The sequence below is a fragment of the Ranitomeya variabilis genome, chromosome 3, assembly GCF_051348905.1.
Source record: "Ranitomeya variabilis isolate aRanVar5 chromosome 3, aRanVar5.hap1, whole genome shotgun sequence".
In the NCBI taxonomy this organism is placed as follows: domain Eukaryota; kingdom Metazoa; phylum Chordata; class Amphibia; order Anura; family Dendrobatidae; genus Ranitomeya; species Ranitomeya variabilis.
Window position 1 is genome coordinate 2725513 of NC_135234.1, and position 26501 is coordinate 2752013.

The 26501-nt window shown below is 56.2% G+C and overlaps 1 protein-coding gene across 1 annotated transcript in view; it reads left to right on the forward strand.

Annotated features, from left to right (window-relative positions):
• The window catches only part of PWP2 (PWP2 small subunit processome component), a 46602-nt gene extending 28319 nt beyond the window's left edge, over positions 1-18283 (forward strand). The window contains exons 2-22 of the mRNA XM_077293547.1: positions 4425-4465; positions 7686-7798; positions 8581-8675; positions 8766-8865; positions 8995-9138; positions 9309-9444; positions 9519-9715; positions 10183-10326; positions 10406-10476; positions 11012-11148; positions 11223-11371; positions 11441-11588; positions 11900-12050; positions 12172-12352; positions 12433-12580; positions 16752-16860; positions 16932-16997; positions 17068-17286; positions 17358-17508; positions 17587-17661; positions 17919-18283. Of these exons, the coding sequence (XP_077149662.1) occupies positions 4448-4465; positions 7686-7798; positions 8581-8675; positions 8766-8865; positions 8995-9138; positions 9309-9444; positions 9519-9715; positions 10183-10326; positions 10406-10476; positions 11012-11148; positions 11223-11371; positions 11441-11588; positions 11900-12050; positions 12172-12352; positions 12433-12580; positions 16752-16860; positions 16932-16997; positions 17068-17286; positions 17358-17508; positions 17587-17661; positions 17919-18063 (2697 nt within the window). The 5' untranslated portion in view covers positions 4425-4447 and the 3' untranslated portion in view covers positions 18064-18283. The remainder of the gene's footprint in view (positions 1-4424; positions 4466-7685; positions 7799-8580; positions 8676-8765; positions 8866-8994; positions 9139-9308; positions 9445-9518; positions 9716-10182; positions 10327-10405; positions 10477-11011; positions 11149-11222; positions 11372-11440; positions 11589-11899; positions 12051-12171; positions 12353-12432; positions 12581-16751; positions 16861-16931; positions 16998-17067; positions 17287-17357; positions 17509-17586; positions 17662-17918) is intronic.
• The last annotated feature ends 8218 nt before the right edge of the window (positions 18284-26501 follow it).

The following is a 26501-nucleotide window of genomic DNA, read 5'->3' on the forward strand; positions in this document are numbered from 1 at the left end:
TCTATAATATATGAAAGTTTAATTGTAATCATTACATTATGGTAAATAATGAAATTTAACACTATATGCTAATTTTTTGAGAAGGACCTGAATATTGGACTCTTTTTCTCCAGAGCACCCCTGCCTAAGTATAGTGAGCACCCTTGACTTTTGTTTTGGTCCTCTTCGTGTCTTCACGCTGCGGCTCCAGCACAAAGTACTGCAGTGTGCAGGCCCCTCTGACCTTTCCCGGCGCCTGCGCACCGCAGCGTGAAGACAAGAAGAGGAAGTCATCCTATTAAGATGGGAGGCCCAGGACCGGACCGCGACTTGGATCGGACCGCGACTTGGATCGGACCGCGACTTGGATCGGACCGCGACTTGGATCGGACCGCGACTTGGATCGGACCGCGACTTGGATCGGACCGCCAGCGTGAGTATAATATAACCTCTTTTTCTCATCTTTTAAGATACATTGGAGGCTTAACTACAGCATTACAGAATGCTGTAGGATAAGCCCCTGACGCTGGTGGGCTTAGCTTACCATCGATTTTGGGGGTGACAGGTTCCCTTTAACAGGGGGAGACGGAGAGCGGGGGAGACGGAGAGCGGGGGAGACGGAGAGCGGGGGAGACGGAGAGCGGGGGAGACGGAGAGCGGGGGAGACGGAGAGCGGGGGAGACGGAGAGCGGGGGAGACGGAGAGCGGGGGAGACGGAGAGCGGGGGAGACGGAGAGCGGGGGAGACGGAGAGCGGGGGAGACGGAGAGCGGGGGAGACGGAGAGCGGGGGAGACGGAGAGCGGGGGAGACGGAGAGCGGGGGAGACGGAGAGCGGGGGAGACGGAGAGCGGGGGAGACGGAGAGCGGGGGAGACGGAGAGCGGGGGAGACGGAGAGCGGGGGAGACGGAGAGCGGGGGAGACGGAGAGCGGGGGAGACGGAGAGCGGGGGAGACGGAGAGCGGGGGAGACGGAGAGCGGGGGAGACGGAGAGCGGGGGAGACGGAGAGCGGGGGAGACGGAGAGCGGGGGAGACGGAGAGCGGGGGAGACGGAGAGCGGGGGAGACGGAGAGCGGGGGAGACGGAGAGCGGGGGAGACGGAGAGCGGGGGAGACGGAGAGCGGGGGAGACGGAGAGCGGGGGAGACGGAGAGCGGGGGAGACGGAGAGCGGGGGAGACGGAGAGCGGGGGAGACGGAGAGCGGGGGAGACGGAGAGCGGGGGAGACGGAGAGCGGGGGAGACGGAGAGCGGGGGAGACGGAGAGCGGGGGAGACGGAGAGCGGGGGAGACGGAGAGCGGGGGAGACGGAGAGCGGGGGAGGGAGACAATTTAGTAATTATACTCATCTATCTGACATTATCAGACGCCCACAGTGTCATCCCTTTGGGTCCTCACATGGATTGTGGGGGCACCGCCATTCCACTTGGTGAAAAGAAGTCCAGTGATGAAATGACATCTGCAGGGAGGTCACTGCTCTGGGGGGCACAGGATGGGGAAAAGTCACAATACCTAGAATAAAACAGAAAAAAATCATGCAGAAAACTGGATACAAGTAGTGGCTGACACCAGTGGCCACCGGGCTAATACTGAGCAGCACAGAGTGCGAGGGGAGGATAAAGCCCGGGATCTGGAGACATTGTTGTAAAGCTGCTTCGCTCCCAGAGGTCATAGCTCAGTCATCAACCTGACAGCATGTGTCCCCAATAATATTAATGAGAACACATTTTATGTATATAAAAAAAAAAAAAACAAAAAACAAAAAAAACAAAAACCATGACCGACCCCTCACCACCAGGCAGAGATTCTCATGCTAAGTAATATCAATCCCTCAGATCTCCATCATCATTCATCCCCTCCCCTGTTCGCCCCCACACACGTAGCACTATACTTTCCTGCACCCCCCCACCGCAAGTGACATCACACACACTGACCTGCACACCACACAGACCCATGCGAGTAACATCAGCCCCATTCTCCCCAGGCAGCCCCATGCAAGCACCCCTCCCATTCTCCCCAGGCAGCCCCATGCAAGCAACATCACCCCATTCTCCCCTGGCAGCCCCATGCAAGCAACATCACCCCATTCTCTCCAAGCAGCCCCATGCAAGCATCACCCCATTCTCCCCAAGCAGCCCCATGCAAGCAACATCACCCCATTCTCCCCAGGCAGCCCCATGCAAGCAACACCCCCCCATTCTCCCCAGGCAGCCCCATGCAAGCAACATCACCCCGTTCTCCCCAAGCAGCCCCATGCAAGCAACATCACCCCGTTCTCCCCAGGCAGCCCCATGCAAGCAACATCACCCCATTCTCCCCAGGCAGCCCCATGCAAGCAACATCACCCCATTCTCCCCAGGCAGCCCCATGCAAGCAACATCACCCCATTCTCCCCTGGCAGCCCCATGCAAGCAACATCACCCCATTCTCTCCAAGCAGCCCCATGCAAGCATCACCCCATTCTCCCCAAGCAAGCATCACCCCATTCTCCCCAAGCAGCCCCATGCAAGCAACATCACCCCATTCTCCCCAAGCAGCCCCATGCAAGCAACATCACCCCATTCTCCCCAGGCAGCCCCATGCAAGCAACACCCCCCCATTCTCCCCAGGCAAGCAACACCCCCCCATTCTCCCCAGGCAGCCCCATGCAAGCAACACCCCCCATTCTCCCCAGGCAGCCCCATGCAAGCAACATCACCCCATTCTCCCCAAGCAGCCCCATGCAAGCAACATCACCCCATTCTCCCCAGGCAGCTCCATGCAAGCAACACCACCCCATTCTCCCCAGGCAGCCCCATGCAAGCAACATCACCCCATTCTCCCCAGGCAGCTCCATGCAAGCAACACCACCCCATTCTCCCCAGGCAGCCCCATGCAAGCAACATCACCCCATTCTCCCCAGGCAGCCCCATGCAAGCAACATCACCCCATTCTCTCCAGGCAGCCCCATGCAAGCAACATCACCCCATTCTCCCCAGGCAGCCCCATGCAAGCAACATCACCCCATTCTCTCCAGGCAGCCCCATGCAAGCAACACCACCCCATTCTCCCCAGGCAGCCCCATGCAAGCAACATCACCCCATTCTCCCCAGGCAGCCCCATGCAAGCATCACCACCCCATTCTCCCCAGGCAGCCCCATGCAAGCAACATCACCCCATTCTCCCCAGGCAGCCCCATGCAAGCAACATCACCCCATTCTCCCCAGGCAGCCCCATGCAAGCATCATCACCCCATTCTCCCCAGGCAGCCCCATGCAAGCATCATCACCCCATTCTCCCCAGGCAGCCCCATGCAAGCATCATCACCCCATTCTCCCCAGGCAGCCCCATGCAAGCATCATCACCCCATTCTCCCCAGGCAGCCCCATGCAAGCATCATCACCCCATTCTCCCCAGGCAGCCCCATGCAAGCATCATCACCCCATTCTCCCCAGGCAGCCCCATGCAAGCATCACCACCCCATTCTCCCCAGGCAGCCCCATGCAAGCATCACCACCCCATTCTCCCCAGGCAGCCCCATGCAAGCATCACCACCCCATTCTCCCCAGGCAGCCCCATGCAAGCATCACCACCCCATTCTCCCCAGGCAGCCCCATGCAAGCAACATCCCATTCTCCCCAGGCAGCCCCATGCAAGCAACATCACCCCATTCTCCCCAAGCAGCCCCATGCAAGCAACATCACCCCATTCTCCCCAGGCAGCCCCATGCAAGCATCACCACCCCATTCTCCCCAGGCAGCCCCATGCAAGCAACATCACCCCATTCTCCCCAGGCAGCCCCATGCAAGCAACATCACCCCATTCTCCCCAGGCAGCCCCATGCAAGCAACATCACCCCATTCTCTCCAGGCAGCCCCATGCAAGCAACACCACCCCATTCTCCCCAGGCAGCCCCATGCAAGCAACATCACCCCATTCTCCCCAGGCAGCCCCATGCAAGCATCACCACCCCATTCTCCCCAGGCAGCCCCATGCAAGCAACATCACCCCATTCTCCCCAGGCAGCCCCATGCAAGCATCATCACCCCATTCTCCCCAGGCAGCCCCATGCAAGCATCACCACCCCATTCTCCCCAGCAGCCCCATGCAAGCAACACCCCATTCTCCCCAGCAGCCCCATGCAAGCAACACCACCCCATTCTCCCCAGGCAGACTCCCACTTACCTGATCTATGACTTTGGAGAATGACCCCCATAATACCCCAAATCTTGCACAAAAATCCTCGAAATCCCGCCATGACATCCACAGCTTCCTCCTGTCTGCTCTGCTCTATGGAGGAAGAGGCAAATCCTGCACAAAACACTCCAAAACCAAATCCTGCACGAAATCCCGCCATGATATCCACAGCTTCCTCGTGTGTGCTCTGTCTGTTCTATGGAGGAAGAGGCACCGCCCCTTCCGGTCACATGGGCAGAGGTCCTTTAGCCGACTTGGATTTAGCCTCTACCATACGGGAACCGAACCGGGAAGATGAAGTATAACTATAAGGTAAAGAGCGGTACAGCGAGGAGGAGGACGGGGTATAGTGTATACAGAGGAGGAGGATGGGGGATAGTGTATACAGAGGAGGAGGACGGGGGGATAGTGTATACAGAGGAGGAGGACGGGGGGATAGTGTATACAGAGGAGGAGGACGGGGGGGATAGTGTATACAGAGGAGGAGGACGGGGGGATAGTGTATACAGAGGAGGAGGACGGGGGGATAGTGTATACAGAGGAGGAGGAGGATGGGGGGATAGTGTATACAGAGGAGGAGGAGGATGGGGGGATAGTGTATACAGAGGAGGAGGAGGATGGGGGGATAGTGTATACAGAGGAGGAGGACGGGGGGATAGTGTATACAGAGGAGGAGGAGGATGGGGGGATAGTGTATACAGAGGAGGAGGACGGGGGGATAGTGTATACAGAGGAGGAGGACGGGGGGATAGTGTATACAGAGGAGGAGGACGGGGGGATAGTGTATACAGAGGAGGAGGACGGGGGGATAGTGTATACAGAGGAGGAGGACGGGGGGATAGTGTATACAGAGGAGGAGGACGGGGGATAGTGTATACAGAGGAGGAGGACGGGGGGATAGTGTATACAGAGGAGGAGGACGGGGGGATAGTGTATACAGAGGAGGAGGACGGGGGGATAGTGTATACAGAGGAGGAGGACGGGGGGATAGTGTATACAGAGGAGGAGGACGGGGGGATAGTGTATACAGAGGAGGAGGAGGACGGGGGGATAGTGTATACAGAGGAGGAGGAGGACGGGGGGATAGTGTATACAGAGGAGGAGGAGGACGGGGGGATAGTGTATACAGAGGAGGAGGAGGACGGGGGGATAGTGTATACAGAGGAGGAGGAGGACGGGGGGATAGTGTATACAGAGGAGGAGGAGGACGGGGGGATAGTGTATACAGAGGAGGAGGAGGACGGGGGGATAGTGTATACAGAGGAGGAGGAGGACGGGGGGATAGTGTATACAGAGGAGGAGGAGGACGGGGGGATAGTGTATACAGAGGAGGAGGAGGACGGGGGGATAGTGTATACAGAGGAGGAGGAGGACGGGGGGATAGTGTATACAGAGGAGGAGGAGGACGGGGGGATAGTGTATACAGAGGAGGAGGAGGACGGGGGGATAGTGTATACAGAGGAGGAGGAGGACGGGGGGATAGTGTATACAGAGGAGGAGGAGGACGGGGGGATAGTGTATACAGAGGAGGAGGAGGACGGGGGGATAGTGTATACAGAGGAGGAGGAGGACGGGGGGATAGTGTATACAGAGGAGGAGGAGGACGGGGGGATAGTGTATACAGAGGAGGAGGAGGACGGGGGGATAGTGTATACAGAGGAGGAGGAGGACGGGGGGATAGTGTATACAGAGGAGGAGGAGGACGGGGGGATAGTGTATACAGAGGAGGAGGAGGACGGGGGGATAGTGTATACAGAGGAGGAGGAGGACGGGGGGATAGTGTATACAGAGGAGGAGGAGGACGGGGGGATAGTGTATACAGAGGAGGAGGAGGACGGGGGGATAGTGTATACAGAGGAGGAGGAGGACGGGGGGATAGTGTATACAGAGGAGGAGGAGGACGGGGGGATAGTGTATACAGAGGAGGAGGAGGACGGGGGGATAGTGTATACAGAGGAGGAGGAGGACGGGGGGATAGTGTATACAGAGGAGGAGGAGGACGGGGGGATAGTGTATACAGAGGAGGAGGAGGACGGGGGGATAGTGTATACAGAGGAGGAGGAGGACGGGGGGATAGTGTATACAGAGGAGGAGGAGGACGGGGGGATAGTGTATACAGAGGAGGAGGAGGACGGGGGGATAGTGTATACAGAGGAGGAGGAGGACGGGGGGATAGTGTATACAGAGGAGGAGGAGGACGGGGGGATAGTGTATACAGAGGAGGAGGAGGACGGGGGGATAGTGTATACAGAGGAGGAGGAGGACGGGGGGATAGTGTATACAGAGGAGGAGGAGGACGGGGGGATAGTGTATACAGAGGAGGAGGAGGACGGGGGGATAGTGTATACAGAGGAGGAGGAGGACGGGGGGATAGTGTATACAGAGGAGGAGGAGGACGGGGGGATAGTGTATACAGAGGAGGAGGAGGACGGGGGGATAGTGTATACAGAGGAGGAGGAGGACGGGGGGATAGTGTATACAGAGGAGGAGGAGGACGGGGGGATAGTGTATACAGAGGAGGAGGAGGACGGGGGGATAGTGTATACAGAGGAGGAGGAGGACGGGGGGATAGTGTATACAGAGGAGGAGGAGGACGGGGGGATAGTGTATACAGAGGAGGAGGAGGACGGGGGGATAGTGTATACAGAGGAGGAGGAGGACGGGGGGATAGTGTATACAGAGGAGGAGGAGGACGGGGGGATAGTGTATACAGAGGAGGAGGAGGACGGGGGGATAGTGTATACAGAGGAGGAGGAGGACGGGGGGATAGTGTATACAGAGGAGGAGGAGGACGGGGGGATAGTGTATACAGAGGAGGAGGAGGACGGGGGGATAGTGTATACAGAGGAGGAGGAGGACGGGGGGATAGTGTATACAGAGGAGGAGGAGGACGGGGGGATAGTGTATACAGAGGAGGAGGAGGACGGGGGGATAGTGTATACAGAGGAGGAGGAGGACGGGGGGATAGTGTATACAGAGGAGGAGGAGGACGGGGGGATAGTGTATACAGAGGAGGAGGAGGACGGGGGGATAGTGTATACAGAGGAGGAGGAGGACGGGGGGATAGTGTATACAGAGGAGGAGGAGGACGGGGGATAGTGTATACAGAGGAGGAGGAGGACGGGGGGATAGTGTATACAGAGGAGGAGGAGGACGGGGGGATAGTGTATACAGAGGAGGAGGAGGACGGGGGGATAGTGTATACAGAGGAGGAGGAGGACGGGGGGATAGTGTATACAGAGGAGGAGGAGGACGGGGGGATAGTGTATACAGAGGAGGAGGAGGACGGGGGGATAGTGTATACAGAGGAGGAGGAGGACGGGGGGATAGTGTATACAGAGGAGGAGGAGGACGGGGGGATAGTGTATACAGAGGAGGAGGAGGACGGGGGGATAGTGTATACAGAGGAGGAGGGGGGATAGTGTATACAGAGGAGGAGGAGGACGGGGGGATAGTGTATACAGAGGAGGAGGAGGACGGGGGGATAGTGTATACAGAGGAGGAGGATGTGTAACCCTGTGATCTCTTGCAGTTCAGTAATCTCCTTGGGTCGTTTTTTCGTCGTGGGAATCTGACATTTACCCCCGATGGGAGCTCTCTGCTCAGTCCTGTGGGGAATCGGCTGAGCGTCTTCCACCTGAAGAAGTGAGTGCTGGGCAGGGATCGGCTTCTGATGCCTGGGGATTGGCTCTCCGGGCCCCCCCGTGCTCTCTCTCTCCGGGGGCCCCCCGTGCTCTCTCTCTCCGGGCGCCCCCCCCCCCCCCCCCGTGCTCTCTCTCTCCGGGCGCCCCCCCGTGCTCTCTCTATCCGGGCGCGCCCCCCCCGTGCTCTCTCTCTCCGGGCGCCCCCCCGTGCTCTCTCTCTCCGGGGGCCCCCCCGTGCTCTCTCTCTCCGGGCGCCCCCCCGTGCTCTCTCTCTCCGGGCGCCCCCCCGTGCTCTCTCTCTCCGGGCGCCCCCCCCGTGCTCTCTCTCTCCGGGCGCCCCCCCGTGCTCTCTCTCTCCGGGCGCCCCCCCGTGCTCTCTCTCTCCGGGCGCCCCCCCGTGCTCTCTCTCTCCGGGCGCCCCCCCGTGCTCTCTCTCTCCGGGCGCCCCCCCCCCGTGCTCTCTCTCTCCGGGCGCCCCCCCCCGTGCTCTCTCTCTCCGGGCGCCCCCCCCCCCCCCGTGCTCTCTCTCTCTCTCCGGGCGCCCCCCCCCCCCCCCCCCCCCCCCGTGCTCTCTCTCTCCGGGCGCCCCCCCCGTGCTCTCTCTCTCCGGGCGCCCCCCCCCCGTGCTCTCTCTCTCCGGGCGTCCCCCCCCCCCGTGCTCTCTCTCTCCGGGCGCCCCCCCCCCCCCCCCCCGTGCTCTCTCTCTCCGGGCGCCCCCCCGTGCTCTCTCTCCCTCTCCCTCCCGGGACCCCTGCTCATGACCGTGTTGTCTTCTCCCTCCAGTAATCGTGCGGAGACCCTGCCGGCGGCCACGCGATGTAACATCTCGTGTGTGGCGCTGTCCCCTGATGGCTCTCTGGGGATCCTCGTGGATGAAGGTGCGTTGGGGTGCTGTGATGGCGGATGTTGGGGGAGGGGATGCCCCGTGTGATGCCCCCGTGTGATGCCGCTGTCTGCTCTCTCCACAGAGGGGTCCGCGCTTCTCATCAGCCTCGTCACTAAGTCCGTCCTCAATCACTTCCACTTCCAGCAGCCGGTCCACGCTGTCAGCTTCTCTCCAGACGGCAGGTGAGTGGCCTCCATTGCGGGGTGCGGTCCCTCTGCTGCGGGGTGCGGTCCCTCTGCTGCGGGGTGCGGCCCCTCTGCTGCGGCCCCTCTGCTGCGGGGTGCTCACCCTCCGCCATGTTTGCTCTGCAGGACCTTTGTGGTGTGTAAAGGCTCGGTGGCGCTGCTGTACCGCGCTCCGGGGAAGAGGCGCGACTTCAACGCTTTTGTCTTGGACAAGTCGTTCTACGGTCCCTACGATGAGACGACGTGCATCGACTGGACGGACGACGCCAGGTGCGGGGGAGGGTTGGGTGACCGCTCCCTGGTGTGGAGCTCCGAGTGCCCTGCGGGCCCCTGCCGAGCGACCCGGGCCCCCTGCTGCTCTCCTGATGAGTAACCCGGGGCCCCTGCCACCCCCGGGCCTCCTCCTGCCCCGGCCCTCCCTGATGACTGTTCTTCCCCAGGTGCTTTGCGGTCGGCAGTAAGGACATGACCACCTGGGTGTTCGGAGCGGAGCGCTGGCAGAATCTCATCTACTACAGTCTCGGGGGCCACAAGGACGCCATCGTGTCCTGCTTCTTCCAGGAGGGCAGCCTGGATGTGAGTGTGCGGTGCGGTGTGTGCAGCGCCCCCCGTCCTGAGCCCGCACTCACTGTCCGCCTTCTCCTCCGCAGCTGTACACCATCAGTGCGGACGCCACGCTCTGCACATGGGAGTGTGACACCGCGCTCACCCAGCTCCTGCCCCGACAACCCAGGAGAGAGCCCCCAGCAGAAGAGCTGGCGGAGGAGCGAGGCGAGGAAATCCGGGGGTCTGCGAACCCCGACGCTGAGGAGAAGAGCCGCAGGGTCAAGTACAAGAGGGTCAGCAAGTAAGTCTGCTCCACCTGCGCTGATGTCAGTCATGTCTCCTGCAGTGCTGATGTACCATTGGCCAGTGTGGTGGCACAAGGTGCATGTGGCCTGCCCCGCGTGTGGGGCCCGGCCTGTGTCGTGCCGCGGGGGGGTGGGGCCCGGCCTGTGTCGTGCCGCGGGGGGGTGGGGCCCGGCCTGTGTCGTGCCGCGGGGGGGTGGGGCCCGGCCTGTGTCGTGCCGCGGGGGGGGGGGGGGGGGGGGGGCCCGGCCTGTGTCGTGCCGCGGGGGGGGGGGGGGGGGGGCCCGGCCTGTGTCGTGCCGCGGGGGGGTGGGGCCCGGCCTGTGTCGTGCCGCGGGGGGGTGGGGCCCGGCCTGTGTCGTGCCGCGGGGGGTGGGGCCCGGCCTGTGTCGTGCCGCGGGGGGGGGGGGCCCGGCCTGTGTCGTGCCGCGGGGGGTACATTCACATCCTTTCTCTTGTCTTCAGACATTTCTTCAATAAGGACGGAGACTTCACCTCGCTGACCGCCGCCGCCTTCCACAAGAAGCTGAATGTCCTGGTGAGCGGTTTCTCCTCCGGAGCCTTCCACATCCACGAGCTGCCGGACCTGAGTCTCATCCACTCCCTCAGGTGACTGCCCGCCGTGTCCGTGAGCTGCCGCCATGTTGCTGTGGCCCCTCCACATGTGGTGACGCTGCTTCTTCTCTAGTATTTCAGATCAGAGCATCTCCTCCATCGCTATCAACAGCACCGGGGACTGGATCTCGTTTGGTAGCAGCGGTAAGTAGAGCTGCTTCCCTCCTGGGGTGGCGCCCACACCGTCCTGTCCCCCTTCTGTTTGGCGCCCACACCGTCCTGTCCCCCTCTTGGGGTGGCGCCCACACCGTCCTGTCCCCCTCTTGGGGTGGCGCCCACACCGTCCTGTCCCCCTCTTGGGGTGGCGCCCACACCGTCCTGTCCCCCTCTTGGGGTGGCGCCCACACCGTCCTGTCCCCCTCTTGGGGTGGCGCCCACACCGTCCTGTCCCCCTCTTGGGGTGGCGCCCACACCGTCCTGTCCCCCTCTTGGGGTGGCGCCCACACCGTCCTGTCCCCCTCTTGGGGTGGCGCCCACGCCGTCCTGTCCCCCTCTTGGGGTGGCGCCCACGCCGTCCTGTCCCCCTCCTGTTTGGCGTCCACACCGTCGCGTCACCATTGCCCCTCCCTTACCGTTCCACTGTGGGTGATGTCTGTCTTGTCCGCCTCCCCCTCCCGGGCGGTGTCCACGCTGTCTCCCATCTGTGACCCCGCAGGGTAATGGCGGCTCTGTCCTGCAGGTCTGGGTCAGCTGCTGGTGTGGGAATGGCAGAGCGAATCCTATGTCCTGAAGCAGCAGGGACACTTCAACAACATGGTGGCGCTGTGCTACTCCCCGGACGGCCAGCACCTCGTCACCGGGGGAGATGACGGCAAGGTAAGAGGGGGCTGGGCTGGTGTCGCACCGTGCTGGTGCTGTCAGGATCCTGCTGACCCCCTATCTCTCGGCAGGTGAAGGTGTGGGACACAAGTAGTGGCTTCTGCTTCGTGACTTTCACAGACCACACCAGCAGCGTCACCGCCGTCAGCGTCACCGCTAATGGGCAGGCTGTGCTCAGCGCCTCCCTGGACGGCACCGTCAGAGCGTACAGCTTGATGAGGTGGGTGTCTGTACATGGCCGCTGCCTGCGTGGCCCAAAGCCGGGGGCTCACCCATCATCTCATTCCAGGTATCGTAACTTCAGGACGTTCACGTCTCCTCGGCCCACCCAGTTCTCCTGCCTGGCTGTGGACGGCAGCGGAGACGTCGTGTGCGCCGGCGCTCAGGACTCGTACGAGATCTACGTGTGGAGCATGCAGACCGGGAGACTCCTGGACGTGAGTGCCACGGGCCCGTACACCTGGTGGGGACCACCCGCAGAATCCCACCCACCATAACCCACAGCTGTGACCGGCTGCCAGTCTTCTGGCCGCAGCTCTGCCCCACTGCTGTGTGTAATGGGATACCAGGAGCATGAGGCTGCCGCTGGGGGCCTCCGCTCTGCTGCCGTCGCTGGGGGCCTCCGCTCTGCTGCATTATCCCTTTCACGCACGCTCGTTTTCCTGTGTCTTTAACCTCCCAGGTTACTGTCCCTTTAAGTGACCTTTACTGACGAGGATCCGGATATGCTCTTCCTCTGTCATGTTAGGTTTTGGCCGGACACGAGGGGCCGATCAGCAGCGTGGCTTTTAACCCTTGGAAGTCTGTTCTGGCCACCGCCTCCTGGGACCGGACGGTCAGACTCTGGGATATGACGGACAGCTGGAAGACGACGGAGACCCTGAACTTGACGGCAGAGGGTGAGTAGATGATTGGCAGCGGTGGAGGCCTCTCAGTTCTGGCTTGACATTGCGTGGTGGGGCTGTGTGATGGCCCCCATACCCACCTCGCGTTTATGACCATGTCTTGTCTGTTCCTCAGCGCTCGTGGTCACTTTCCGTCCTGATGGCAGAGAAATAGCAGTGGCTTCCTTGGATGGTCAGATCACCATGTGGGATCCAGAGAAGGGGATTCAGACCGGATCCATTGAGGGGAGACACGACCTCCAGCTGGGGCGCAAAGAGACAGATAAGATTACGGCCAAGCACTCCTCGAAGGGGAAGTGAGTGACTGCTCCTCCTCCGCTGGGAGCTCCTCACCCCGTCAGCCGAGCCCACCTCCTCACCAGTGTTTATTCCTCAGGGCCTTCACCTCCCTGTGTTACTCTGCGGACGGCCATGCTCTTCTCGCCGGTGGCGCCTCGCGCTTTGTGTGCATTTACCATGTCAGGGAGCAGCTGCTCGCCAAGAAGTTTGAGATCTCCTGTAACCATTCTCTGGATGCCATGGAGGTGAGAAGGCGACGACCAAGGGGTTAATATGGTTTGGGCCAAAATAATGTTAGATGGTGACACGTTTTGTTCCAAACACATCCCAGATCCAGTCCTATAAAATCTGGTCTTATAGTGCCGGCTTGCAGCTTTATTCTGAGGGATTCACATCCTAATTGGGGGAAGGGGTTATGAATTGCAGCACTTTAATATGGAGATGCCTCTTATTAAAGAGATCAGAATTAATTGGACAATTATCTCAGAAGCTCGAAAATGGGCTTTCCTTCATTAATCCATCATTAAAGAAGCAGGTAAAAGGTCTGGAGCTGATTCCCGGTGCGGCATTTGCATTTGGAAGTTGTTGCTGTAAACCCACAACATGCGGATAAAGGAAGAGAAACTGACCATCATTAGGCTGGAAGACATTAAATCAGAGAGCACAAATGTGCATAAAAAAGAGAGCGGCCTGCTAAGCTGGGAACTCAGAAAGGCCTGGACGTCCCCTTAAGACACCAGTGGTGTATGATCGCAAAATCCTTCCCATGGTGAAGAAAATCCCACCCAAGTGATGACTCCAGGAAGTCGGGGTCTCGGCATCTAAGTCTACATACAGAGACTTCTTGAGAGCAAATACAGAGGGGTGACAACAAGGTGCAAACATTAATCAGCCGGAAAATAGGAAGGCCGGATTAGACTTTACCGAAAAAACATCGAAAGAAGGCTTGGAGCGGCTCCTGATCCTCGCACATCCTCTGTAACACATGGTGGAGGCGGTGTGATGGCGTGGGCATGCATGGCTTCCAGTGGCACCGGTCACTAGTGATTATTGATGTCACTGAAGACAGGATCTGCCAGATGAATCCTGTGTGTACAGGGCGAGACTCTGCTCAGATCCAACCAAATGCAGCAAGGAATGGGCGCCAGGCCTCACATCGGAGGAGACCAGTGATGGTGACGGCCATGGCGCCAGGCTGTCATTGCTGCAAAGCCTCACACCAGAGGAGACCAGCGATGGTGACAGCCATGGCCTCCAGACCTCAGGCTGTCATTGCTGCAAAGCCTCACACCGGAGGAGACCAGCGATAGTGACAGCCATGGCCTCCAGACCTCAGGCTGTCATTGCTGCAAAGCCTCACACCAGAGGAGACCAGCGATGGTGACAGCCATGGCCTCCAGACCTCAGGCTGTCATTGCTGCAAAGCCTCACACCAGAGGAGACCAGCGATGGTGACAGCCATGGCCTCCAGACCTCAGGCTGTCATTGCTGCAAAGCCTCACACCGGAGGAGACCAGCGATAGTGACAGCCATGGCCTCCAGACCTCAGGCTGTCATTGCTGCAAAGCCTCACACCAGAGGAGACCAGCGATGGTGACAGCCATGGCATCCAGACCTCAGGCTGTCATTGCTGCAAAGCCTCACACCGGAGGAGACCAGCGATGGTGACAGCCATGGCCTCCAGACCTCAGGCTGTCATTGCTGCAAAGCCTCACACCGGAGGAGACCAGCGATAGTGACAGCCATGGCATCCAGACCTCAGGCTGTCATTGCTGCAAAGCCTCACACTGGAGGAGACCAGCGATGGTGACAGCCATGGCCTCCAGACCCCAGGCTGTCATTGCTGCAAAGCCTCACACTGGAGGAGACCAGCGATGGTGACAGCCATGGCCTCCAGACCTCAGGCTGTCATTGCTGCAAAGCCTCACACAGGAGGAGACCAGCGATGGTGACGGCCATGGCCTCCAGACCTCAGGCTGTCATTGCTGCAAAGCCTCACACCGGAGGAGACCAGCGATGGTGACAGCCATGGCCTCCAGACCTCAGGCTGTCATTGCTGCAAAGCCTCACACAGGAGGAGACCAGCGATGGTGACGGCCATGGCCTCCAGACCTCAGGCTGTCATTGCTGCAAAGCCTCACACCGGAGGAGACCAGCGATGGTGACAGCCATGGCCTCCAGACCTCAGGCTGTCATTGCTGCAAAGCCTCACACCGGAGGAGACCAGCGATAGTGACAGCCATGGCCTCCAGACCTCAGGCTGTCATTGCTGCAAAGCCTCACACCGGAGGAGACCAGCGATGGTGACGGCCATGGCCTCCAGACCTCAGGCTGTCATTGCTGCAAAGCCTCACACCGGAGGAGACCAGCGATGGTGACGGCCATGGCCTCCAGACCTCAGGCTGTCATTGCTGCAAAGCCTCACACAGGAGGAGACCAGCGATGGTGACGGCCATGGCCTCCAGACCTCAGGCTGTCATTGCTGCAAAGCCTCACACCGGAGGAGACCAGCGATGGTGACAGCCATGGCCTCCAGACCTCAGGCTGTCATTGCTGCAAAGCCTCACACAGGAGGAGACCAGCGATGGTGACGGCCATGGCCTCCAGACCTCAGGCTGTCATTGCTGCAAAGCCTCACACCGGAGGAGACCAGCGATGGTGACGGCCATGGCCTCCAGACCTCAGGCTGCCATTGCTGCAAAGCCTCACACCGGAGGAGACCAGCGATGGTGACGGCCATGGCCCCAGGCTGTCACTATACAAAGCCTCACACCGGAGGAGACAAGCGATGGTGACGGCCATGGCCTCCAAACCTCAGGCTGTCATTATACGAAGCCTCACACTGGAGGACACCAGCGATGGTGACGGTCGTGGCCTCCAGACTTTAGGCCGTCATTGCTGCAAAGGATTCTCTACAAAGGGTTAAACATGGACATTTTATTTATGGGAAAGTGAATTTGTCCAATTACTTCTGAGCTCTGAAAGGAGAATCATTAGAAAAATGGCTGCAATTTCTAATTGTTTCAAGTTAATTAAAAGACAAATCTCCAGTGAGAGTCTCAATTTCAATTGTAAAAATAGCGACCTGCAGAGCTGAAATCACGAGGATTCAGGGTGGATTGATTTAAATCACGCCGATTTAAATCATGATTTAAATCACGATTTAAATCAAAAGATTTTTTTCTATTTAAATCGGATCGATTTAAATCATGATTTTAATCATGATTTAAATCACTGATTTAAATCAAAAGGTTTTTTTTAATATAAATCACGATTAAAATGAGAAGTGAGAGCAGTGCGCATGTGCGCCCATAGTTACACGGACGAAACTAGGGGCAACGATCTGACGCCAGGGTGAGGGGGGACCCCAAAGTAAGTAAAAATCTTTTTTGTTTTACTATATGGCAATAGGTAGGTGTTTAAAAGCAGCATGTCTTAATTGTATAAACTATTAATAGCCTCCACATTTTGTTCATACTGCCCCTTTAATTCCACACTTCTAGCTTGGTTTCACTTTTGGTTTAGTTTCTTTTTCCATTCAGTTGACATGCCCAAACTTGTTGGATAGTCAGCATCCTACAGAAACCTCTGGAAGAGCATGGCATTGTGAATGTTACACATATACAGCCTTTATTCTACTGAGTTAAACAACTCAGCTTTATCTCATGATGGAAGAACCTTTGGATGGTAAAATATTTTCCTCAAAAAGCAGTTTATTGAAAAAAATCCGATTTAAATAAAAAAAATCCGATTTAAATCAAAAAAATCCGATTTTTTTTTTGATTTTTTTAAAAAAACATTGATTTTTATCCACCCTGCGAGGATTAGGCTCTGGCCAAAGATGTAATTACCTGACTGTATAAGGAGTCGGCTCTAACTCTTACAGTCCGTCCACTTCTTCTTTTCCCTTTATCTTCGCCTCCTTTCTTTTCTTCATTGTCTGTTTCTCTACTTTTCCCTCTTTCCTCGTCTCTCTCGCTCTTCTTATATTTTATCTCTTCCTCTCCTGCTCTTCTTTCACCTCTGGTGTTCATTTTCTTCCTAAGCCTTGTCTGTTCCTCTCCTTTCTTATCTTCCTACTCTTCCACATCTGCCTCCTCCATTGGGCACTGAGCGCCCATCACCTGAGACTCGCTCTTCCCTGTCTTGTCTTTTTCAATTTCTCCATCTTTCCCTCTCCTTTTATTGCTCTTTTCCCCGTATTTTTCTCCTCACATTATTGTTCCTCCCTTTCTATCGTTTCCGTACCATGTTTCCTCTCGCCTCGTTTCCTCCCGCCTCGCCTCGTTTCCTCCCGCCTCGCCTCGTTTCCTCCCGCCTCGCCTCCTCCCCCCTCGCCTCGTTTCCTCCCGCCTCGCCTCGTTTCTTCCCGTCTGTTTATTTCCCATTGCCTCTCATCCTTTACCTTACTATTAGGAGTTTCTGGACCGCCGTAAGATGACGCAGTTTGGGAGTCTGGCTTTGGTTGATGAGGGAGCGGGGGATGTGGATGGCGTCACTTTGAGTCTTCCAGGAGTCCGTAAAGGTAGGCTGTGTTCTGCTGTTAACGGTGCTGAAGTCCGTGTGTTGGGAGACTTACTGATGGCCATTTTTCAGGTGATCTGAGCTCTAGGCATTTCAAGCCTGAAATCCGTGTGACATCATTACGCTTCTCTCCCACCGGTGAGTGATCGACATGATGGGCGATGAGGCGGTGACTGGGGTCTCGTACTAAGTGTCTTTCTGATCTCAGGGCGCAGTTGGGCTGCCACCTCCACAGAGGGTCTCCTCATTTACTCCCTGGACTCCAGTTCGGTGTTTGATCCTTTCCAGCTGGATGAAGAGGTGACAGCCGGCAGTGTCCATCAGACGCTGCGGAAACGCGAGTGGACCCGTGCCCTAGTGATGGCTATGAGACTCAATGAAGAGCGTCTTCTAGGGGAGGCACTGGAGAGTGTGCCCCACACGGACAGTGAGTGCTCTATTACTTGTGGTCGCCACGTCTGTACATGTGTCCGTGTCATCGGTGTCTATCTCCTATAGTTAAGGTCCTGTGCTCGTCCCTCCCGGAGCCGTACGTGGAGCGGCTGCTGGTGTTCCTGGCGGCTCAGATCGATCGCTCCCGGCACTTGCAGTTCTACCTGATCTGGGCCCATGAGTTGTTGATGCAGCACGGCCAGAAGCTGAAGACTCGGTAATTATCTCCTCTCTCCATGGTCCTGGCCTGATCGGAGATGTCTGCTTTCTCAACGCCGATCCCTTCTGTCCACAGCTCTGTCTCCCTGATGCCGGCCATTCACTCCCTGCAGAAGAGCATCCAGGCTCACGTCACGGACATCGCAAGGCTGTAAGTACCCGGTGCTTTCTGAAGCCTCTGCCTCTGCTCTGGAGGGCGAGATCTGGCCGTTATCGCACTGACTTGGGAAATCATGGTCCTACGCCATTTGTATTACCCAAGAATGGTGGAGCCCAGAACCCACAATGGTGGCATTGATCAACGTATTTCTGCACATCATACGGGAACATGAATTCATGGTGCAGAATACGAGGCCCAGCGTGTCTGCATCTGGTGATGACTTGACCTTCTTCTGATGTTTCTTCTAGCTGTGATTGGAATCGGTACAACATGCGCTTTGCCGTCTGCCTGTCCCAGCAGCGAGGAGTGAAGCGTGCGGCCACAGAGCGGGACGTAGAGTCAGACGTGGAGTCCATGAGTGATGGCAGCGGAGGAACGGACACTGACCACTGATTTGGGTGGTGGGGAAGAGACTTGGGATTGTGTCATGATGTGGAGGGAGGATGCGGTTTCTGGCCTCCACCATCTTGTGCGTGTGGCAGTATGATCCTCACACCCGCTGGCGGAGAGCTGCTGGATCATTTGTGCCTTACAAGGATGTGTAGATATGTATTTATAAACGGCAGTGGCGTCTACAGACTGTAGTAAAGGCGTCTCGCTTGCTTTTCTCAGGCTTCTGGTCATGTGGGGTGTCACGATTCACACCGTGACTGTCAAGATCCCTTAGCCGCTGCCCACAATGTGTCACGGATTGGGGTGACTTTAGACCAGCAGACGGCTATCACATGTGCAGGGGGCTTATCTTAGTTATCCCTCCACTGCCACAATGTGATGAAAAAAAAAAAAACACACACGAGGCTATTGACCTCTTAGTTTACAGCAGGGGCTTATTTTAGGTATCCCACTGCTCTTCAGTATACCATGAACTGCAGGGATTTGTGTATCCCGCTTACAGTTCCACTTAAACCTTGCAGCTCTCTGGCGCCCCCCTTACTTTCAGGTCAGATTAGGTACTGCACCTAGGGTAATTATTCGCCAGAAAGGCTGCCTGCTATGTACTGGCTATTGGGCACGCTGCAGCGACGCGATAACTACTCCCACTCAGGCAGGAACAATAATTATCAAGCCGCAGTCGCTGCAATGTCACCCAAAGGCCTGCACACGGTAGTGCCGCCACCAGCTCCGATTAAACGGGGCCGGAGCTAACCCAAAACAGTAGCGTAATTCCCTTCAGAGATGGTGCGGTTTAGGGCAGGAAGAACGAACTAATATTAAATATTATACCCCATAAATGATTTTTAGGCAGTGTTTATAAAATATTTTACAAAGATGTTACAAATGAGACAATTGCAAATATGTACAAGGTAATTATAAAAATAAAAGGATTAAATGAAGAAAAGGTAACACTCACATATTCTCAGATCATTGCATTGCAGGCAACAGGCTAGGAGAACTTTCCATCTATCCCAGTGCATTTGCACTCGCAGTCTGGTCGCTTCAGGTAAAAACTCACAACTCCCCCCTGGAAGCCTGCCAGCAACTTTATAACCTACAGCCTGTGACCTCACAGAAAGGGCTGGTTTTTCCAACCCCTCCTCTCTCGTCAGGGTTGCTCACTGCATTAAATATATCTGATGCCCGTAACTTCGCTCCAGAACATGTCATACACGTACCATACCCAGCATTCATCTCGGATTAACGTGGGCTTTCTAATGAGATCAAATATGTCCTATTATTTACAGAGCAATCCCTACTTCTTCACCTGATGGAGTTAGACGTCTGTGTTTAGAGTGATGGGTAGATGCTTCGATGGAGATCAAGGATATGTATTTATCATTCTATCGTACATCGTTTGCCTAATATCTTACAAAAATGGAACAAAGGACCGCATGGTTCTAGAGACTTAGAATCCAGTTCTTGCTGGAGGAAGCTTCTACCTGGTCGTAAACATTCCTTTAGGCAATAAAACGCTCTCCCCCCATGTACATTGGCAAGGCAAGCTCAACTCTGAAGTAAAAGAGAAGGGGGGGTTTCTTAGCCCACATCCTGGGCTGACAAGAGAAACTAAACTTATGATATTTCATACCATATCGTGACACCTCCCCCTTTTGGCGTGCGCTACGGCGGCAGAACCTCTCGGTATGCCTCCATGCGCACCTCCGTGGGTTCACCCTGGCGGGAGAGTCCATCTGCATTCCCATGCTCTTTGCCCGCTTTGTGTTTAATGGTGAAGTCAAATTGCTGAAGGGCAAGGCTCCAGCGTAGCAACCTGCCGTTGGTTCCACACATGGTGCTTAGCCAGCGCAGAGGGTTGTGGTCGGTCACCACCGTGAAGGTGCGACCGTACAAGTAGGGCTGCAAGCGCTGCAGGGCCCAGACTATGGCCAGGCACTCCTTCTCGATGGTGGAGTAGGCCACTTCCCTCGGCAAAAGTTTCCGGCTCAGGTACAACACGGGGTGCTCTTGGTTCTCCGAGTCCACCTGGCTGAGCACAGCACCAAGGCCAAACTCGCTGGCGTCAGTCTGTACCAAGAATGGTCGACTGCTTTCAACACAGGGGCGTTGCACATTGCGGTTTTCAACGCCTGGAAGGCCCCCTCACAGCCATCTGTCCAGTTGACGATGTGGGGTAGCTTCTTCCTGGTGAGGTCCGTCAAAGGTTTTGCCAGGCTACTATAGTGCTGCACGAAGCGCCTATAGTACCCTGCAGTGCCCAGGAAGGACATCACCTGTTTCTTGTTCCTGGGAGTGGGCCAGTTCACGATCACGCCCACTTTGTCAGGCTCTGGCTTTAGGGTGTTTCCACCTACCCGGTGCCCCAGGTAGTGAACCTCCCTCATGCCCATCTGGCACTTTCCCGGCTTGATAGTCAGTCCTGCTCGGTGAGTTCGCCCGAGCACCTCCTCGAGATGCTGCAGGTGTTCATCCCAGGAAGGACTGAAGATGGCAATGTCATCTAAGTACGCCACAGCGTACTTCTCCAGTCCCTGAAGCAGGAGATTGACCATCCGCTGGAAAGTGGCAGGGGCATTCTTCATGCCGAAGGGCATGACCGTGGACTCGTACAGTCCAAAGGGTGTGATAAAGGCGGACTTCTCCTGCGCCTCGGGGCTCAGGGGAATCTGCCAGTATCCTCGACTCAGATCCATTATTGTCAGGTATTTTGCGCCAGCTAACTTCTCAAGCAGCTCCTCGATGCGCGGCATTGGGTGCGCATCAGAGGCTGTAATGGCGTTGAGCCCCCTGTAGTCCACGCAGAACCGAGTGGTCAGGTCCTTCTTTGGCACGAGAACTACAGGTGAGGCCCACGCGCTCTTTGACCGTCGAATCACCCCCAGCTGTAACATCTCATCAATCTCCTGGCGCATAATCTGCTGCACCTGGTCAGAGATTCGATAGGGTGTTCGCCGTAGTGGAGCGCGATTCCCGGTGTCCACCTCATGGACCGCTAACTCAGTCCTTCCAGGCCGGTTGGAGAACACGACCCGGAAGGGTTCCAGTGTGGTTTGCAACTGCAACCGCTGTGGTTCATCTAGCGAGGCGCTCACCTCCACGTCCTCAATGGACCCACGGGCCTTGGCTTGGGCCAGCATGTCCAGGAGGGTGTCTTCCTCCCCGTCTTCGGGTGCGCTGCAGACCGGTAGGACGAAAGGTTCACGTTCGTGATGAGCCTTCATCATGTTGACGTGAAAGGCCTTTCGCCTACCCCGAGTGTGGTCAAGCGTGACCACGTAGGTGACCGGGTTGAGCTGTTGGTGGACGACGTACGGGCCCTCCCAGGCTGCCTGAAGCTTATCCGTTGGTACAGGAACCAGCACCCACACCTTTTGACCCACGTGGTAGGTCCGCTCCCGGGCGTTCTGGTCGTACCAGTGCTTCTGATCAGCTTGAGCCTGCGTCATGTTGTCATGCACCAACTGCGTCAAGGTCTGCATCTTGTCACGGAAGCGCAGGACATACTCCACTATGGACACTTCAGAAGGGTTCGGCTCCTCTTCCCAGGATTCTCTTACCAACCCAAGGGGTCCCCGGACTCGCCTGCCGTACAGGAGCTCGAAGGGGGAGAACCCCGTCGAGGCCTGCGGAACCTCTCGGTAAGCAAATAGCAGGTGTGGGAGGTACCGCTCCCAGTCGCGCCCTTGTGTCTCAACCAGCATGCGTAGCATCTGTTTGAGGGTACCATTGAAGCGTTCACACAAGCCATTGGTCTGTGGGTGATACGCACTCGATACCAGGTGCTTCACCTGCATTTTCTTACAGAGAGCCTCCATTGGGTGAGACATAAATTGGGTCCCTTGATCAGTAAGCATTTCCCTGGGAAATCCTACACGTGAAAAGATGGCCAAAAGGGCATCCGCCACCTTATCTGCCCTAGTTGACGACAGAGCTACTGCCTCTGGGTACCGGGTAGCGTAGTCTACCACAGTAAGAATATATTGCTTTCCAGAGCTGCTGGGGACGGCCAGCGGGCCCACAATGTCCACCGCAATCCTCTGGAAAGGCTCCTCTATCACTGGCAAAGGGATCAGGGGAGCCTTAAGAGCAGGCCCCGCCTTCCCCACTCTTTGACAGGTGACGCAGGAGCGGCAGTAGTTTGACACATCTGTCCCCATCTTAGGCCAATAGAAGTGTTGAGACAGCCGGGCCTTAGTTTTGCTGATCCCCAAGTGTCCAGCTAGCGGGATCTCATGGGCAATCCGCAACAACTCACCCCGGAATTGCTGTGGGACGACCAACTGTCTTTCCCTCAACCACTCCTTTTGTGATTCTCCGGGTACTGTCTCCCGGTACAACCTTCCTCCTTCCCAGAACACCTCCTTATCAGTCTCGGAGAATGACGTCCCGGCGAGTTGTCTCAAACTCTCTAGGCTCGCATCTGTGTGCAGAGCTGCCTTAAACTCCTGGCTAGGGGAAGCCAGAAGCGACGTCAGGGTCCCTTCCCCACGGGAACCCTCTTGGACCTGCTCTGGGTCCACCTCTGGTTCAGTCACACTGATGACTGAGGAGGGTCCGGAAGGCAGACAGGTATCTGCGTTCCGGGCACTCTGACTGCGGGTGACAGCAGCTACGTAGGCTGTCTCCCCGGGGGTTTCCACAGACCCATCAGCCGATGCTGCTATGGGCTCTACCTCCCCATCCACCCCCATTACCTCAGGAGCATTGCTACTTATGGGCCAGTTACCTTCCTCGGTGGCACTGGTCAATTGCATGGCATCACCTTCCTCACGGTTCCCATGTATCTCCCCATTTCTTGTAGCACCGACACTTGCCCCTGCTAGGGGTTCCTCAGCCGTCTCACTCCGCAGAGCGACGTGGCTGAGCACTCCTGTACCTATGGACACATCAACTTTCACAGAAACATCATTATCAGATACAGTTGGCACAGGTACAACGTTTTCACCATCAGTCCTAGGGAAAAAATGGTTAGCAGATGCATCACTACAAGATAAAGCATGGTCAGGTAACACATGCGATTTCCCATCATCATCATCACCAGGGTTAACTTTACCCTCATTAGTAGATTGGGGAGGGGTGTCAATGACGTAGTATGCAAACAACCTCCCCAAATCAGTCCCCAACAAAACATCAGTGGGCAAATTATCAGACAGCCCCACTTCCTTCACCCCGCTCCCAGCACCCCAATCAATATAAACCCGGGCCATCAGTAAGGGACAGCTGATGCCCCCAATCCCAGTGACAGTTAGGGTTTTCCCCGGAATGATTTCTTCAGGGGCCGCCAGTTCGGGTCGGATGAGGGTTCGTTCAGCCCCGGTGTCCTTGAGGCCTGTAGCAACACGACCTCCCACAATGACATGCTGTACGTTATCACACCCCCTCCCAGCCACACCACCCACCAAAAGAACTGCTGCATTAGGCCCTGGGGCCTGGGATGAGGGGTTCTTCTGCTTGGCTGGACATCGGGGACTGATGTGACCAGTCTGCCTGCAGTGGTAACACTGGCGAAGTTCGGTGGTAGGTCTGGTGCTGTTGGCCACGGGGACAGGACCTCTGGTGTGTTGGCTGGCAGGGGTACTGGCGTTGGATGCAGGCTTACCTCCTCTCCAGCTGGAGGTGACTGGCTTCCGCACTTCCGATCTACGGTTGGCCTCATAGGCATCGGCAATCTGCGCTGCTTTCGTCACGTCTTTGGGTTCTCTGTCCATCACGAACTGTCGCACCTCAGTTGGGCACAGATGGAAGAACTGGTCTTTGATCATCAGGTCTCGCAGCTGTGCAAAGGTGGTCACTGACAGTCCTTGGGTCCACTGGTCAAAGTGGGTCCCCAGTCCATGCACCACATCACTGTACCTGCCGGGTGGGCCACGTTGGAGGGTCCGAAACTTTTTACGGTACACCTTGGGTGTAAGCTGGTACTTGGCTATGAGAGCCTGCTTGATGGCCTCATAGTCACCATCTTGTTCTTGAGGGAGAACAGCAAACGCCTCCAGAGCTTTTCCTCTCAGCCCTGGTGTCAGGTATCGTGCCCATTCTTGTGTAGGCAGCTGGTACTGTCTGCAGGCTTTCTCAAAGGCCCGCAGAAAAGTGTCCAAGTCCCCATCCTTTTCCATAACAGGAAAGTGGTCGGGCCGGGGCTTCGGTATCTGAGCGCTGCTGGGCTCACGACTCTGGGACGACCCCTGCATTTGCAGTCGGGCCATCTGCAGCTGGTACTCCCGCTGCGCTTGGGCCTCTCGCTCGGCTCGCTGGGCCTCTCGCTCGGCTCGGGCCTCAGCCTCCTGCCGGTATTGCTGAATCAGCTGCCGACGTCCCTCATGGTCGTCAGTGGGGAATTCTTTCAAGGCCGCCTGCAGGTGGGGGTCCAATTCGCCCGGATTGCTAACAGGGCCAGCATTCAGTGGTTGGACCTCTGCTGCAGCACCATGTTCGCTGGTGCTGGCATCTGCGGCTTCTGGGCTCTGTGAGTGGTCTAGAGCGGCTTCCCATTGCATCAGGGCTGTGACCAGTTCGCTTTTGTTTTTGCTTGCATAGTCAATGTGCTGTGACTTGCATAAGGCAACAAGGGTGTCTCTGGTCTGCTGTTCATAAAAGGCTTCTCCCAGCCCAACCATGGTTGCCAAATAAAAGATAGGATAGAAAAACGTAGAAAAAGGGAGGGGATAATTACCAGTACACAATTGTCTCACCACTAATAAGCACTGAGTTCGTTCTCCCAAACTTATTTGCGCAGAGTTCTCGCAAGAACTTTCTGCAAGTTTTTAGTGAGAGGAATGATTGCTCAAACCAAATCACTAATGCTCTAAGATCCCACCGCCTTGCCACCACTTGTCACGATTCACACCGTGACTGTCAAGATCCCTTAGCCGCTGCCCACAATGTGTCACGGATTGGGGTGACTTTAGACCAGCAGACGGCTATCACATGTGCAGGGGGCTTATCTTAGTTATCCCTCCACTGCCACAATGTGATGAAAAAAAAAAAACACACACGAGGCTATTGACCTCTTAGTTTACAGCAGGGGCTTATTTTAGGTATCCCACTGCTCTTCAGTATACCATGAACTACAGGGATTTGTGTATATCCCGCTTACAGTTCCACTTAAACCTTGCAGCTCTCTGGCGCCCCCCTTACTTTCAGGTCAGATTAGGTACTGCACCTAGGGTAATTATTCGCCAGAAAGGCTGCCTGCTATGTACTGGCTATTGGGCACGCTGTAGCGACGCGATAACTACTCCCACTCAGGCAGGAACAATAATTATCAAGCCGCAGTCGCTGCAATGTCACCCAAAGGCCTGCACACGGTAGTGCCGCCACCAGCTCCGATTAAACGGGTCCGTAGCTAACCCAAAACAGTAGCGTAATTCCCTTCAGAGACAGGGTGCGGTTTAGGGCAGGAAGAACGAACTAGTATTAAATATACCCCATAAATGATTTTTAGGCAGTGTTTATAAAATATTTTACAAAGATGTTACAAATGAGACAATTGCAAATATGTACAAGGTAATTATAAAAATAAAAGGATTAAATGAAGAAAAGGTAACACTCACATATTCTCAGATCATTACATTGCAGGCAACAGGCTAGGAGAACTTTCCATCTATCCCAGTGCATTTGCACTCGCAGTCTGGTCGCTTCAGGTAAAAACTCACAACTCCCCCCTGGAAGCCTGCCAGCAACTTTATAACCTACAGCCTGTGACCTCACAGAAAGGGCTGTTTTTTCCAACCCCTCCTCTCTCGTCAGGGTTGCTCACTGTGCATTAAATATATCTGATGCCCGTAACTTCGCTCCAGAACATGTCATAAACGTACCATACCCAGCATTCATCTCGGATTAACGTGGGCTTTCTAATGAGATCAAATATGTCCTATTATTTACAGAGCAATCCCTACTTCTTCACCTGATGGAGTTAGACGTCTGTGTTTAGAGTGATGGGTAGATGCTTCGAGTGAGATCAAGGATATGTATTTATCATTCTCCTATCGTACATCGTCTGCCTAATATCTTACAAAAATGGAACAAAGGACCGCATGGTTCTAGAGACTTAGAATCCAGTTCTTGCTGGAGGAAGCTTCTACCTGGTCGTAAACATTCCTTTAGGCAATAAAACGCTCTCCCCCCATGTACATTGGCAAGGCAAGCTCAACTCTGAAGTAAAAGAGAAGGGGGGTTTCTTAGCCCACATCCTGGGCTGACAAGAGAAACTAAACTTATGATATTTCATACCATATCGTGACATGGGGGTTTTCTCTGCAGCACAGCTCGGTCCGAGTCTTCAGGCGTGACTCGCAGAGTCACAACGTCTGTCCTGTCCTTATGAAGTTCCCACGTGGTCGACCCAAGCCCCGTTACCACCAGATAAGAGCTTCAGGTCCAGGAACGTGCCCAAGTGCTGGGCCCGAGACCCAAAAACAGGAGGCTGGACAGATGTC